The sequence below is a fragment of the Ranitomeya variabilis genome, chromosome 3 (genome assembly GCF_051348905.1).
Source record: "Ranitomeya variabilis isolate aRanVar5 chromosome 3, aRanVar5.hap1, whole genome shotgun sequence".
Lineage (NCBI taxonomy): Eukaryota > Metazoa > Chordata > Amphibia > Anura > Dendrobatidae > Ranitomeya > Ranitomeya variabilis.
In genome coordinates this window covers 181,347,196-181,359,713 of record NC_135234.1, presented here as the reverse complement: position 1 = coordinate 181,359,713, position 12,518 = coordinate 181,347,196, and the positions used below count along the sequence as shown (strand labels likewise).

General features: G+C 40.1%; 1 protein-coding gene across 1 annotated transcript in view; it reads right to left on the bottom strand.

Annotated features, from left to right (window-relative positions):
* Positions 1-11,841, bottom strand: part of WNT2B (Wnt family member 2B) — a 133,182-nt gene extending 121,341 nt beyond the window's left edge. Inside the window, exon 1 of the mRNA XM_077294904.1 lies at positions 11,135-11,841. Within this exon, the coding sequence (XP_077151019.1) occupies positions 11,135-11,316 (182 nt within the window). The 5' untranslated portion in view covers positions 11,317-11,841. The remainder of the gene's footprint in view (positions 1-11,134) is intronic.
* Positions 11,842-12,518: the final 677 nt, after the last annotated feature.

Sequence of the window (12,518 nt, the reverse complement as noted above, 5' to 3'; positions counted from 1 at the left end):
ACTTTAAAAGGACACTGGTGAAACAAAACTGGATTTAAATGAATATTAATTGATCTTTTCTTGCATAATAAGGTCACTTGGCTAGAATACGCAGTACATAAAGACAACTTTACGGAATATTCTATAAGCTTCAGATCAAAATAACAGGCTTTGGATGTTCATAGAAAGGGTGAAATATATGTAATGCACAGAGAATAGTCAACAATTAAAGATGGAGATGACATACACACATAGAGATACACGCATACAATCGTGCACACATAGACACACTCACACACACTCAGATACACACACACATATATATACACACACACAGACATACACACGCATAAAGATACATGCATACAATCACGCACACATAGACACTCACACACACATATACAACCACACACACATAGATGTACACACACAGACATATACAGTATACACACACTCACACACATAGAGATACACACACTCACACACATTCAGATACACACACACATGGAGATACACGCATACAATCGCGCACACATAGACACACTCACACACATACACACACATACACACACAGACATATACACACACATAGAGATACACGCTTATGTCTGAGCACACACATAGACACACTCACACACTCAGATACACAGATATACACACACAGACATATATACACACATTTGGCTAAACGCATAGAGATACATGCGGCGCCCCAGGGTCCTGGTCATCGCAGTAGTGTCGCTTTCCTTCCGGGGAGAGTGATGCTAGGTTTGGAAGCAAGGAAGGATAACTGCATCCAGGTACCATAAACATGCAACACTTCACACTCAAAGCCACCAGGGGGAGCTTCTGATCCTATTTACTAGGTGACTGCCCATATATATAACTGGTAGTCTGTAGGGAAAGTTAGAAAGTTTCAGACAGCCGTCTGAGGAGGACAGAGGGTCCACGGAGCTGTGTATGCCCACAGAGCTGCAGCTCCCAGAAAGAGACATTTGAAGGCCGAATTGTTTGCAGCAAGCGTGCAGAAGAGGAAGCACAGGAGAGAATATCAGAAGGGGACCAGCCCTGAGCAGGCTGCCTCCTTCTGAGGCGCAGAGACCGGTAGCTGGAACACCGAGGTTGTAAGGATCTCTATGACTTACATCAGAGACTGGCAGGACAGCTAATTGCACGTTACCTGTCCGACCTAACACCCAGGAGGCACGGTGACAACCTTAGATACTGGGGTGTGCTAGAGTCCCTATAAACCGCCTCAAGTCACCAGTCATACGGGTATGTCCTATCCAATCTGGGGGACAGAGAGAGATAACATCTGTGAGGACCTTATGAAAAGCTTAGCAGTAAGGGACTACACCACCACGGTGCTAGAGGAAAGGCTTTTATTCTCCACCTGGAAAAGGGGACTCTGGACTTGCCTCCAAACCGGCCAGGTCCTGCCTGCCCTGTGGTCTGGTGCTCTGGACTGTGGATGCTGAAGTCTTCAGTAAAGGTAAAGAGACTGCAACCCTGTGTCCTCGTTCTTCTCTGCACCACTCACCATTCACCATCTATACACCGGGAAGCCCTGGAGATACACTTCACCTGTGGGAAGTTATACCATCTAGCTGCTATAACATCACCCCAGTGGACCCCTTAAAGTGTCGGTCACCCTGACCGAATACCACAGGTGGCGTCACGAACATAGACTTTTCCCCTTTAAAGACCTTTTTCTTTTACATGGGCGCCCAGCAGCCACCGTGACATCCCCCTGTGAATACCAGACCCGGTACCGAGTACCCCACCTCCCAGACGGGGCGACCCATTTACACACACACACACATTCAGATACACACACACATGGAGATACACGCATACAATCACGCACACATAGACACACTCACACACACAGATATACACACACAGACATATACACAAGATACTCATATACATATACACACGCTCACACACATACACACGCATGCAGATACACACAAACACACATATATACACACATACAGATACACACACACTAACTAATATTTTTTTATTTTGACTGCTATAAAATGCATTACAGCAGAATTAATTGTTTCTGCCATTTGGCTGTAAGATCGCTTATTTGTTTTCTGTTCACTTCTTTTTGAGTCCGATTATTAATCCATAGTGTTAGAATATAATATAGCTGCCACTTGAAGCATATGTTGTAGTTGAGTTGCCTATCTAGACATTTAAAAGCCACATTTGTGGTGTGAGGCACCCCCAGTATGGCTCCCTACCTGCTGATAATAGCTCCATTCCTTTGGCATTTTCATCCTCGATCAACATGATATTACTGGCACTTTACACTATTCATTATTAGTGATACTGAAATGTTTATGGATGCTTTATTTCTTCTTATTAGAAATTGATTATGAATTATGTTAATTTACATAACATTTGTTTTAATTGGGTTAACTTATTTCGGTAAACGGTTAACATACCTTGGTTATGTGATTTTTCTTTAAAGGGATAGTTTCATCATGTCAGATCTAAATGAAGGTGGCTCTGTGATCAGCTGATCTCCACAGATCTGGCTTCTAAAATTACTGGAATTAGTTATTACTGGGGAAAGATACGGCCAACCATTTACCTGCAGTGACTTTGCTCGGGAAGTGTAGAATTCCATGGTGGCCATTCACCCACATGGACAGGCCAGCTCTGGGAAAGTGAGAGCTTTCCACTTCAGCTCACAGAGATGGGTCCTAGGATAGTGACCCTTCTCTTTGATGTTCATATGTTTTAATATGACGTATAAATGGGTTTTCTTCCTTAAGGTACCTTCACACTAAGCGACTTTGCAGCGAGAACGACGACGATCCGTGACGTTGCAGCGTCCTGGATAGCGATCTCGTTGTGTTTGACACGCAGCAGCGATCTGGATCCCGCTGTGATATCGCTGGTCGGAGCTAGAAGTCCAGAACTTTATTTCGTCGCTGATCCCCCGCTGTCATCGCTGGATCAGCGTGTGTGATGCCGATCCAGCGATGTGTTCACTTGTAACCAGGGTAAATATCGGGTTACTAAGCGCAGGGCCGCGCTTAGTAACCAGATATTTACCCTGGTTACCATTGTAAAAGTAAATTAAAAAACACTACATACTCACATTCTGATGTCTGTCACGTCCCCCGGCGTCCACAGGGTTACGCGCTGCTGCCGAGAGCTTCCTGCACTGACTGTGTCAGCGCCGGCCGTAAAGCAGAGCACAGCGGTGATGTCACCGCTGTGCTCTGCTTTCTTCCAGCGCTGACACATTCAGTGCAGGAAGCTCTGAGCAGCAGCACGTAACCCTTTTACAATGGTAACCAGGGTAAATATCGGGTTACTAAGCGCGGCCCTGCACTTAGTAACCCGATGTTTACCCTGGGTGCTGCAGGGGAACTTCGGCCTTCCTATTATCACTTACAAATCGTCACACCTAATGAACAAACAGTTTGCTTGTTTATTGGGTGATTTCTAACCTATTTACACGGGCTGATATTTGGGAACAAAAATTCCAAGGAACTCTCATTCTTGATTATTGCCTCATCAAAATTGGCCTTTAGTTAACATGTGACAAACAATTTTGAAAGTAGTACATATACTCTGGGCCAGGGGCATATCGTTCACAGTGCAGACCATGCAGTCGCTATTGGGCCCGTGAGCTGAGGGCTCCCCACTGCCACTGCCTGTCATCAAAAGTTCAGTGATATCTGTAGGCTATGTGCACACGTTCAGTATTTTTCACGTTTTTTTCGTGTTTTTTCGCTATAAAAACGTGATAAAAACGGGAAAAAAACGCTTACATATGCCTCCCATTATTTTCAGTGTATTCCGCATATCTTGTGCAAATGTTGCATTTTTTTCCGTGAAAAAATCGCATCGCGGAAAAAAAAGCAACATGTTCATTAAATTTGCGGAATTGCGGGGATTCCACACAACTAGGAATGCATTGATCTGCTTACTTGTGGCTATGCTCACCATGCGGGAAGTAAGCAGATCATGCGTGGTTGGTACCCAGGGTGGAGGAGAGGAGACTGTCCTCCACGGACTTGGTACCATATAATTGGTAAAAAAAAAAGAATTAAAATAAAAAATAGTCATATACTCACCTTCGATGGCCCCCACAGTCTTCCCGCCTCTCAGGTGCACGCTGCTGCTTCCGTTCCTATAGCTGGTGTGTGTGAAGGACCTGCGATGACGTCGCGGTCACATGACCGCGATGACGACCCGGTCACGTGACCGCGACGTCATCGAAGGTCCTGCACGCACCATCTATAGGAACGGACTCCGCTGAGGAGATCGGCTGTCTGCAGAAGGTGAGTATAACCATTTTTTATTTTTTTTAATTGTTTTTAACATTCTATCTTTTACTATTGATGCTGCATAGGCAGCATCTATAGTAAAAAGTTGGTCACACTTGTCAAACACTATGTTTGAGAAGTGTGACCAACCTGTCAATCAGTTTTCCAGCGATGCTACAGATCACTTGGAAAACTTTAGCATTCTGCAAGCTAATTACGCTTGCAAAATGCTAAAAAAAGCGAAAAAAATGGGAAAAAAACGCAAAAAGAAACATGCGGATTTCTTGCAGAAAATTTCCGGTTTTCTTCAGGAAATTTCTGCAAGAAATCCTGACGTGTGCACATACCCATACAATCAGATGAATAGAATGGTGACGGCTCGTCCTGTGATTCTGAGGCTCAGCATAGCAGTTGCAATTACGTTACTGGATCTCTCCTGCTGTGCAGAGCCTCAGTCTGCACATTGCACAGACTGACGCAGTGCTTTAGGAGAACAGGGAAGATGAGCATTATTATTATTATTTTTTTAAATGTCAGCACGATGTTGATGTAGGGCTTTGGAGGACATGATACTGTATGGGGGTCATCGTACTGTGCATAGAGGAGCTGTGGGGTCCATTATACTGTATGGGGCATGTGGCTTTAGTATTGGCATAATTACTGTGTGTGCATTACAATACATGTCTTTCTCTTTTTTTTTTTCAAAGTTGGGAGATATGACAACCCGTACCTTGTTAAATCTTCTTTGAGGCCCAATTAGGACTTTTGCCATGAGGCTCATGCTTTTTTTTTAAACACACCTGCAATGGGCGATGAATATCAATGAATTACAGTCTATGTCTATATTAAAACACATATGGTATAGAAAATGTTCAGCACAGCCTCAAAGGTGGGGGAGGTGCATAGACATAGGTTCCCAAACCTTAATACGTGGAATACGCGTAGTTCCCGTGCTCCTTCTCTTCCCGCAAGTCGGACTGACCTGCCATTCTACACTGGCATATAGAGAGATATATAAATCCCCAGTAAGGTTCATTACTATTTTGATGCAAACTATCTGAGTTCCACCGGGGTTCTACAATTGGTACAATTTTCCGTTACACTTAGCACACTGATGAAGGTCCATTACAGACCGAAATGTTTGTGACTACTGTATGTATATTAAACAAACCCCCTCTTGCATCACATCTATTGGAGTGTGCTAGTCGTTAATATTCCATATATTAAAACACAAGTATGCAGAAAGACAAGTGTTTGCAATGTCAGCTATTGGCTCCTAATGGTTCTAGATTATGGAGCCAATAATAGCATAGGTATTAACACGTAATACAATTTTCTTATTATTAATATGCCTAAACTAGATCTCGATATTTTATACATGTGAAGCACTTTCATAACATGCCTTATTTTCTATTAAATTGAATTTTTAATAATACTTTCAAAAACCATTATTGGAAGTGTTAGACCAATGCTTAGCTATCTTGTAGTAACCCTATTGATACATGTCCTTGTTCATGGGCAAAAAGGGAAAAACTAGATGTTAGAAGCTGAGGCAAATTCACTAACCAACCTCATAGATTGGATCACACACAAATTATCACTTAACGGAGGTTTCCCGTTACAGCTATCCCCAGCTGTATAATAAAAAAACAACGACCACAAAATGTTCTTTACTCACTGTCCCCAGGTCCAGTGCTACATCCCTGACGCTGTTCCCGATGTCCGATATTGGATGCAGCGTTGACGTCACAGCGAGAGTGTGCTAGCCAATCCATGAGCGCAGCAGCATTAAGTGGGGGAGCTCTGCCTGTAGGGGCAAAGCTGCTGAGCTCACTGATTGACTGGCATTCTGTCAACTAGATGTCTGCATTGCAGCCAATATCGAACATCAGGAGCAGCGGCAAGGACTCAGCACTGAACCTGGGGAAGGTGAATACAATGCATTTTTTTAAATAAAAAACTGCAGCCAGATATGAAGATTTTCTGAAAGAAGACAATCCCTTTAACTATTAAAAGATAATATAATAAGCTAGTAGTTTGCTGAAATAATCCGCAAATACCACAATTCTCCACAGGAGGGACACATGAGACCGATCAGGGTTTTCAATAGTTTGCTCTTCAATGGTCGTCAGAGAAAAATGTGAATGATCTGAATCTCAACCCAAGTCTTGGCATTACACGTGGTTTTCAGCAAGTTTGGTAAATTGAAAGAGCGGAAAGTTTTCACTTTTCTTAAAGCAGAACCAGCAGTTACATGTAAGTTTGGTTTCATGTATAACACTTCAGTGGCACTGCACCTTAGTGATATCTCAGTGAGTGTGACCTTTGGTGAATGGTCATGAACTGTAGAATAATGGCAATTTTCAAGTCTTGTGACACACAGAACTGGCCTTACGTTGGGTTGCTTCATGGGGCATTGATGGGCACCCTTTCCACATATGGTACTCATACAGTCTGCAAATAATTATACAATAAAGTAATATTGTACCATATATTGACCAAATAACATATTTATATGGTTCCATAAACAATAATGCTGTTCTCTGCCACCAACACCAAAAGATGCAAAAATAATATACTGTACAAACCAAAATTAACAGGGGGGTCACAAACCTTATGTGACAGGGAAAGCTGATCCGCCCTATGCAACCACACAGGTCACAAACTCTTAAAGCCCCCATGCACATTACACTAATGTCGGCCAAACCCACTGATGTCAATAGATTTATCCAACACCCTAATGTGCATGGAAGCCTCAAATAGTTTATTGTTGGGGGAAATATCAATTTGGCATGTCCGATTTCGGTCTGCCGATCGTATCCTATGTGTACACAATCTCATATGTGGTTTTAGAATGTAGTAGTAACTGAGTACTTTGAGAAAGTCTTAATGGAAAGTGGAAGGGTGATATCTATCATATAAAGAAACGACATATTTCTGGGATATGCCATCACTATACAGCTCTGACACGTTTCTGAGCATGAAGAGGCCACATTGCTGTTTTAATGCTCTGTCCACTTGTAAGTTTCCTTTGCACAGTGGTGTTCTTAGCCATTCGGCTGGCACGAACTCTGGTGGCATCTTTAACATAAATGGAGCTTGGCTGCACAGTGGGTGGCTGGGGTGGCTCTAAGCAGGAAAAATTAGAGGGCTACACAATCTTATTCTCAGGATCAGCTGTGGTCCAACAGTCGGACTCCTAACAATCATAAAGTTATGACATATTCTACTGATATGGGAAATGAAAGTTGAGATGGATAGATCCCAACCTTTTACAATATTATGTAACCCGATTACCTCTCATTATTTGCTTTGGTTCTGTTATAAATTAATGTGTTACTACTGACATATACGGTTTTTTATTGGCTTCTTTGAAGCACTTCATGTACAGATGAATCTATGACCTCCGGTGTACTTAGTGGGAAATCAAATACCATCGCATTGTTGAAAAGAGATCTAGATGTTTGACAGTCATAGGGTCTTATTCATGAGGTCGCTGTTATTCAAGGTTTCATATAATCGGAATATTGGCATGCCAGATAAAAAACATCCAAAATGGATCTTCTGACAGAAAATCACATACAGAAAATGTGTGACCACCACCAATATCTAGAACAATCAAGTTGCTGTAAAAAAATTTGTGAAAACTCATAGATCATACTCAGGGATCTAAGAGGCTTCATTTACTATAAATCTGAAGCACCAGCGATGTTTTTTGCTCAAAGAGCTGCCTATAAATGAGGAAGCAGGTCTGAATGTCTGACTTCATGGACCCTTTGTGATCTTACATATAAGTACGTCAAACACATCCCTTTTGGATATATTCTATTTTAAGAAGCTTGTTCTTTAAGAAATCAACTGCACAAATGGTCAAAAACTCAGAAGATCCTGGAGATCACGGTGGCTTAAGTAACATGTTATGTTGTGTAGATGTTCAAGTACCACATATATACCACTTTTTAGAGTAAATATAATTTTCAATAAACTTTTTTTAAGCTTTTTGTGGTCATGCCATGTGAGATCAAACTGCGATAGAAACAACCTCAGTCACTCAGATGCTTCTATGGTCTATAGTTCATCTGCAGAAGGTTCTATATTTAATGATAACTAAATGTAAAGAACAACAACTCCCGGTATCAGGTCGCCTAACACCATAACCATTGATTATTGATCGTATACATTTCCTTTTTTTATTTGAAAACGTGACAGTCCAGCTTTCTGATGAGAAATGCAGTCACATATAGGAGTACCTTGTAAAAGACAGAAAAGGATGTGTGGAGAAAACTTAGCTTAAAGGGATAGAAATATAAGTAAGTCTAGAGCTGGGAGGGCATCAAGAGGGGAGTGAATGTAGGGAATGTCTATAGGTTCTACACTGTTATTATGTTTTATATGATTGTGAAAATAGTAAATTTGTCTCATGCCCTAGTAAACATATTGCACAACTATGCTTACTTTACTGAAATTATGTGAGGTCTAGATGTCTGTTAAGGTTCTGCTAACTCTCAGAAACAAAGGTTTTAGTGTATCTGTTCACAGATGCATAAGAAAGAAATATTCAATAGCTATAGTGAAATAGGGATAGATAGATAGATAGATAGATAGATAGATAATAGATAGATAGATAGATAGATAGATAGATAGATATGGGATAGATAGATAGATAGATAGATAGATAGATATGGGACAGATAGATAAATAGATAGATAGATATGGGATTGATAGACAGATAGATAGATAGATAGATAGATAGATAGATAGATAGATATGGGATAGATAGATAGATAGACGTGTGATAGGATAGATCTATGTGATAAATGTGACAATGGGGACCTGTTATTATTAGCTGTTTTCACACAAATGAAGCTTAATATTAATACTGTGACTTGTGTAGCACAGGACAGGCTCGGATTTGTATTAGCTCTTGGCTAAGATTCTGGACGAATATTTTAGTATTATGTTTTATGACCACTATGATTACATATGTGGATTGTTCTACGGTCCAATAAAAAGAAAGAATACAAAAAAAGTTCCAATATATGACTTCCTTTATGTTAACTCATGTGTACACATAGAAATGTTACCATCTTCTGGAAACTCTCAGTACGTCTGTACAATTATTCTGGTGATTTTTTATGTTCTACATAGATTAGTCTATCTTTAGTTCATCTTCTGTTATAATTTTAACTCGATATAATTCCGTTCATTGGGTTATGGTTTTCCGCTCGCCATTTAGTTGCCATTGAGTGTCCATGGCGTATCATGTGTGATTGCTGATCTGTGGCAGAGTAGTTGGTACAATACAGAACACACAGCTGCCCACATCTGACTCAATTCATGATCAGCAACTGATGGTTTCATGTTCTCTCTCATTGTGACTGCTGAGTATGTAAATATTTCTTGAATTTCAGCAAGAAAAAAAATCTGATTAGCTATTGCTAAAAAAATAAAGAAATCAAACAAAAATGTGACAGGAAGCAAACTTTTATAATGCGAACCCCTAATGTTAACTATTTATTTGCCTATTAGTACTGTATTCCTAGCTTATTAGTATAGGGTGAATAAATGCAATTAATATTCTCAGTATCATCTACCTATCTATTATCTATCTATCTATCTATCTATCTATAGAGCTATCTATCTATATTTCATCTATTTATCTTTCATCTATCTATCTATCTATCTATCTATCTATCTATCTATTTTTCTATCTATCTGTCTATCTGTCTATCTATCTATCTATCTATCTATCTATCTATCTATTTTTCTATCTATCTATCTATCTATCTATCTATCTATCTATCTATCTATCTATTTTTCTATCTATCCATCTATCATCTATATCTCTCTATCTATTATCTATCTATCATCTATCTATCTATCTATCTATCTATCTATCTATCTATCTATCTATCTTTAGCATATCTATCTATCCATCAATCTATTTTATATGTACCTGTTTCATATATATCTACCTTTCTGTACGTTTGAATCTATTTAACGCTTTAATTTATATTTTATCTTCTATCTGTATGTTGTTAAAAAGATTAATTTCTGAAAAGATGATTTCCACTATGCCCACTCTTTACATATAGAGTAACCGTGACAGAAAGCTCTATAAGAATGAGCTATGTTCAGAATGTAGCATGAATATTTTAATGTCTGGACTTAAGGAATTTGTTAAGCCCTGAAGGGTCAATCTTATTGTCTAGCTTTTATCTTGCCCGCAGATCAGTGGGTTCAATATACAAATTGCAGTGTATGGGTTGAACTCGTTTGTAGCATGTCTTGAATACCTTATTACAAGTCACACTTTGTTGGAGAATGCCTGTAGATCAGCTTTAAAACAAACAGCTGCCTTACCAAATATCTACACCACCTCATTGTTCCAGCCAAAATATACTTGTAAAGCTTTCACACCACTAAATATCCCCATGTCCACATCACTGGGATCTGTACATAGTTATCTGCTGGGAGCAATGGTAGAAAGCAGTTTTTTCCGTACATTATTGCATTTGTGCTCAATATATGAGCCCTGTGATAATAGAATGACGTGGATGAGTCCAAAACTACAAAGACTGATGTTGTCCTGTGCAAGATTAGTGCAGAAGAGACAGACCGCAGGTACAAAGCTTAATACTAATCAAAACAAATGGGAAAAAAAGAAAGTTTCTCCCCTCCAAAAAAAAAAAAGTTAACAAAAAGCATTGACTGTAATCTTTTAAATCTCTTCCCCTCAAGGTATTTGGAAAAGCAGCAGAAGAGAATGGATCTCGTTTTCTTGCCTTTTAACTGTTTAAATGCATTAAGCAAATGACAGGTCCATGTGGTAGAGTGGTAATGGATGGGCTACTTACCACCAGGAAGAATCCACTCTTGGGGTCAGAATAAGCAGTATTAATAGGTAGGCAACATACATCCTGCAGTTTATTTGTACATTATCTGATGAAGCAGTCCTGGGATAATGCCTTAATCCTGGAGATGAGGAAGTTCTAGGGTGACTTCTGCATGGATCTTCTGGATGAGACAGTCTCAGCATAGTGACTGTATGTCCACAAAGTGCTTTGAAGGCAGGAGAGAAGGACACCTGGTAATCCAGATTATCATGCAGGTAAGGGCTTCACCGCATAGCCTTGTTTGCTTACTCCTCAATATTTTAATCCAAGGTGATAAGAAATACAATCTTCCAAAAATTCAGTTCCTCCAGTCTTTATATTTCATGTTGGAAAGATAATTCACACCTTTCTTTCTAATGGCTCATGATGTCCTTGAAGAAAGGATGAGATGTAGGTCTTAGTCTTCTTTTCCAGGTTTTCTAGCTAGAAATGTAAATCTGTATTTTTGGAAATACAACATAAATTGGGAAAAAGATCATAGTTTCCTCAACTAGTTAAAAAAATAGATATATAGAAAGGGATGCTGAAGAAATTCTTAAAAAAAGTGGCTGTTTTTGTGTCCCTAGAGATGGAGGAGGAAACACATAGGGTCTGGATGTTGCTGGTGGTGAGGTCTTCCTTGTGATGAGGAGGACAGGCTGGGATGATCTGACTTGCCCCTTTGCTCTGTGTCTCATTGGATAGGGAGAAGTTTGATGAATTTCTGGATTCACTTAAGAGGTAGCAGATCCCAGAGTTTGCTGAAACTCCCACTTAGTGTGAAAGTGCCTTTGCATTGGGTGAAGATAGACTGAGCTACCTATGCAAAGGGCTGCAGCAGCAGCAGTATACCACCACCTGCTGCTGTGATACAGACACACAGATAGTAGCAGGAAGACACATGCATTCAGTTATAGACAGTGCACAGGGTTAAAGCTGACTCTACATGGTCTTAGTGCTCTCAGATTCACACTACATCACTGCTGCAAAAAGTGCCATTTCCTTAAAAGACTGCTGGCTCAAAGGGAAAAAATCTAAGCTTGCTCTTATAAAGAGTAATACATTGTCACTGACTACGAGGAGGAACTAGAGTGATAGGAAACTGTGTAGACTACATCAACCCAGAGCATTGTATAAAGATCACTGCTGTCACAATGACAAAATATGTCACGGGAAATCAAGATCAGGAATATTGCACACTGTGTGATATCTCATACAGCGATATGTGTCCTGGCACTATTTTCAGTCTCTTCTATCATATCAAACTTTTATGGCGCATTCAAAGGACTGTCACCTACATGAAGAATAGATGATCCCTCACCCTCCACTGGGTGATCGTCACATCGAGGTGGGATATGAACAAATA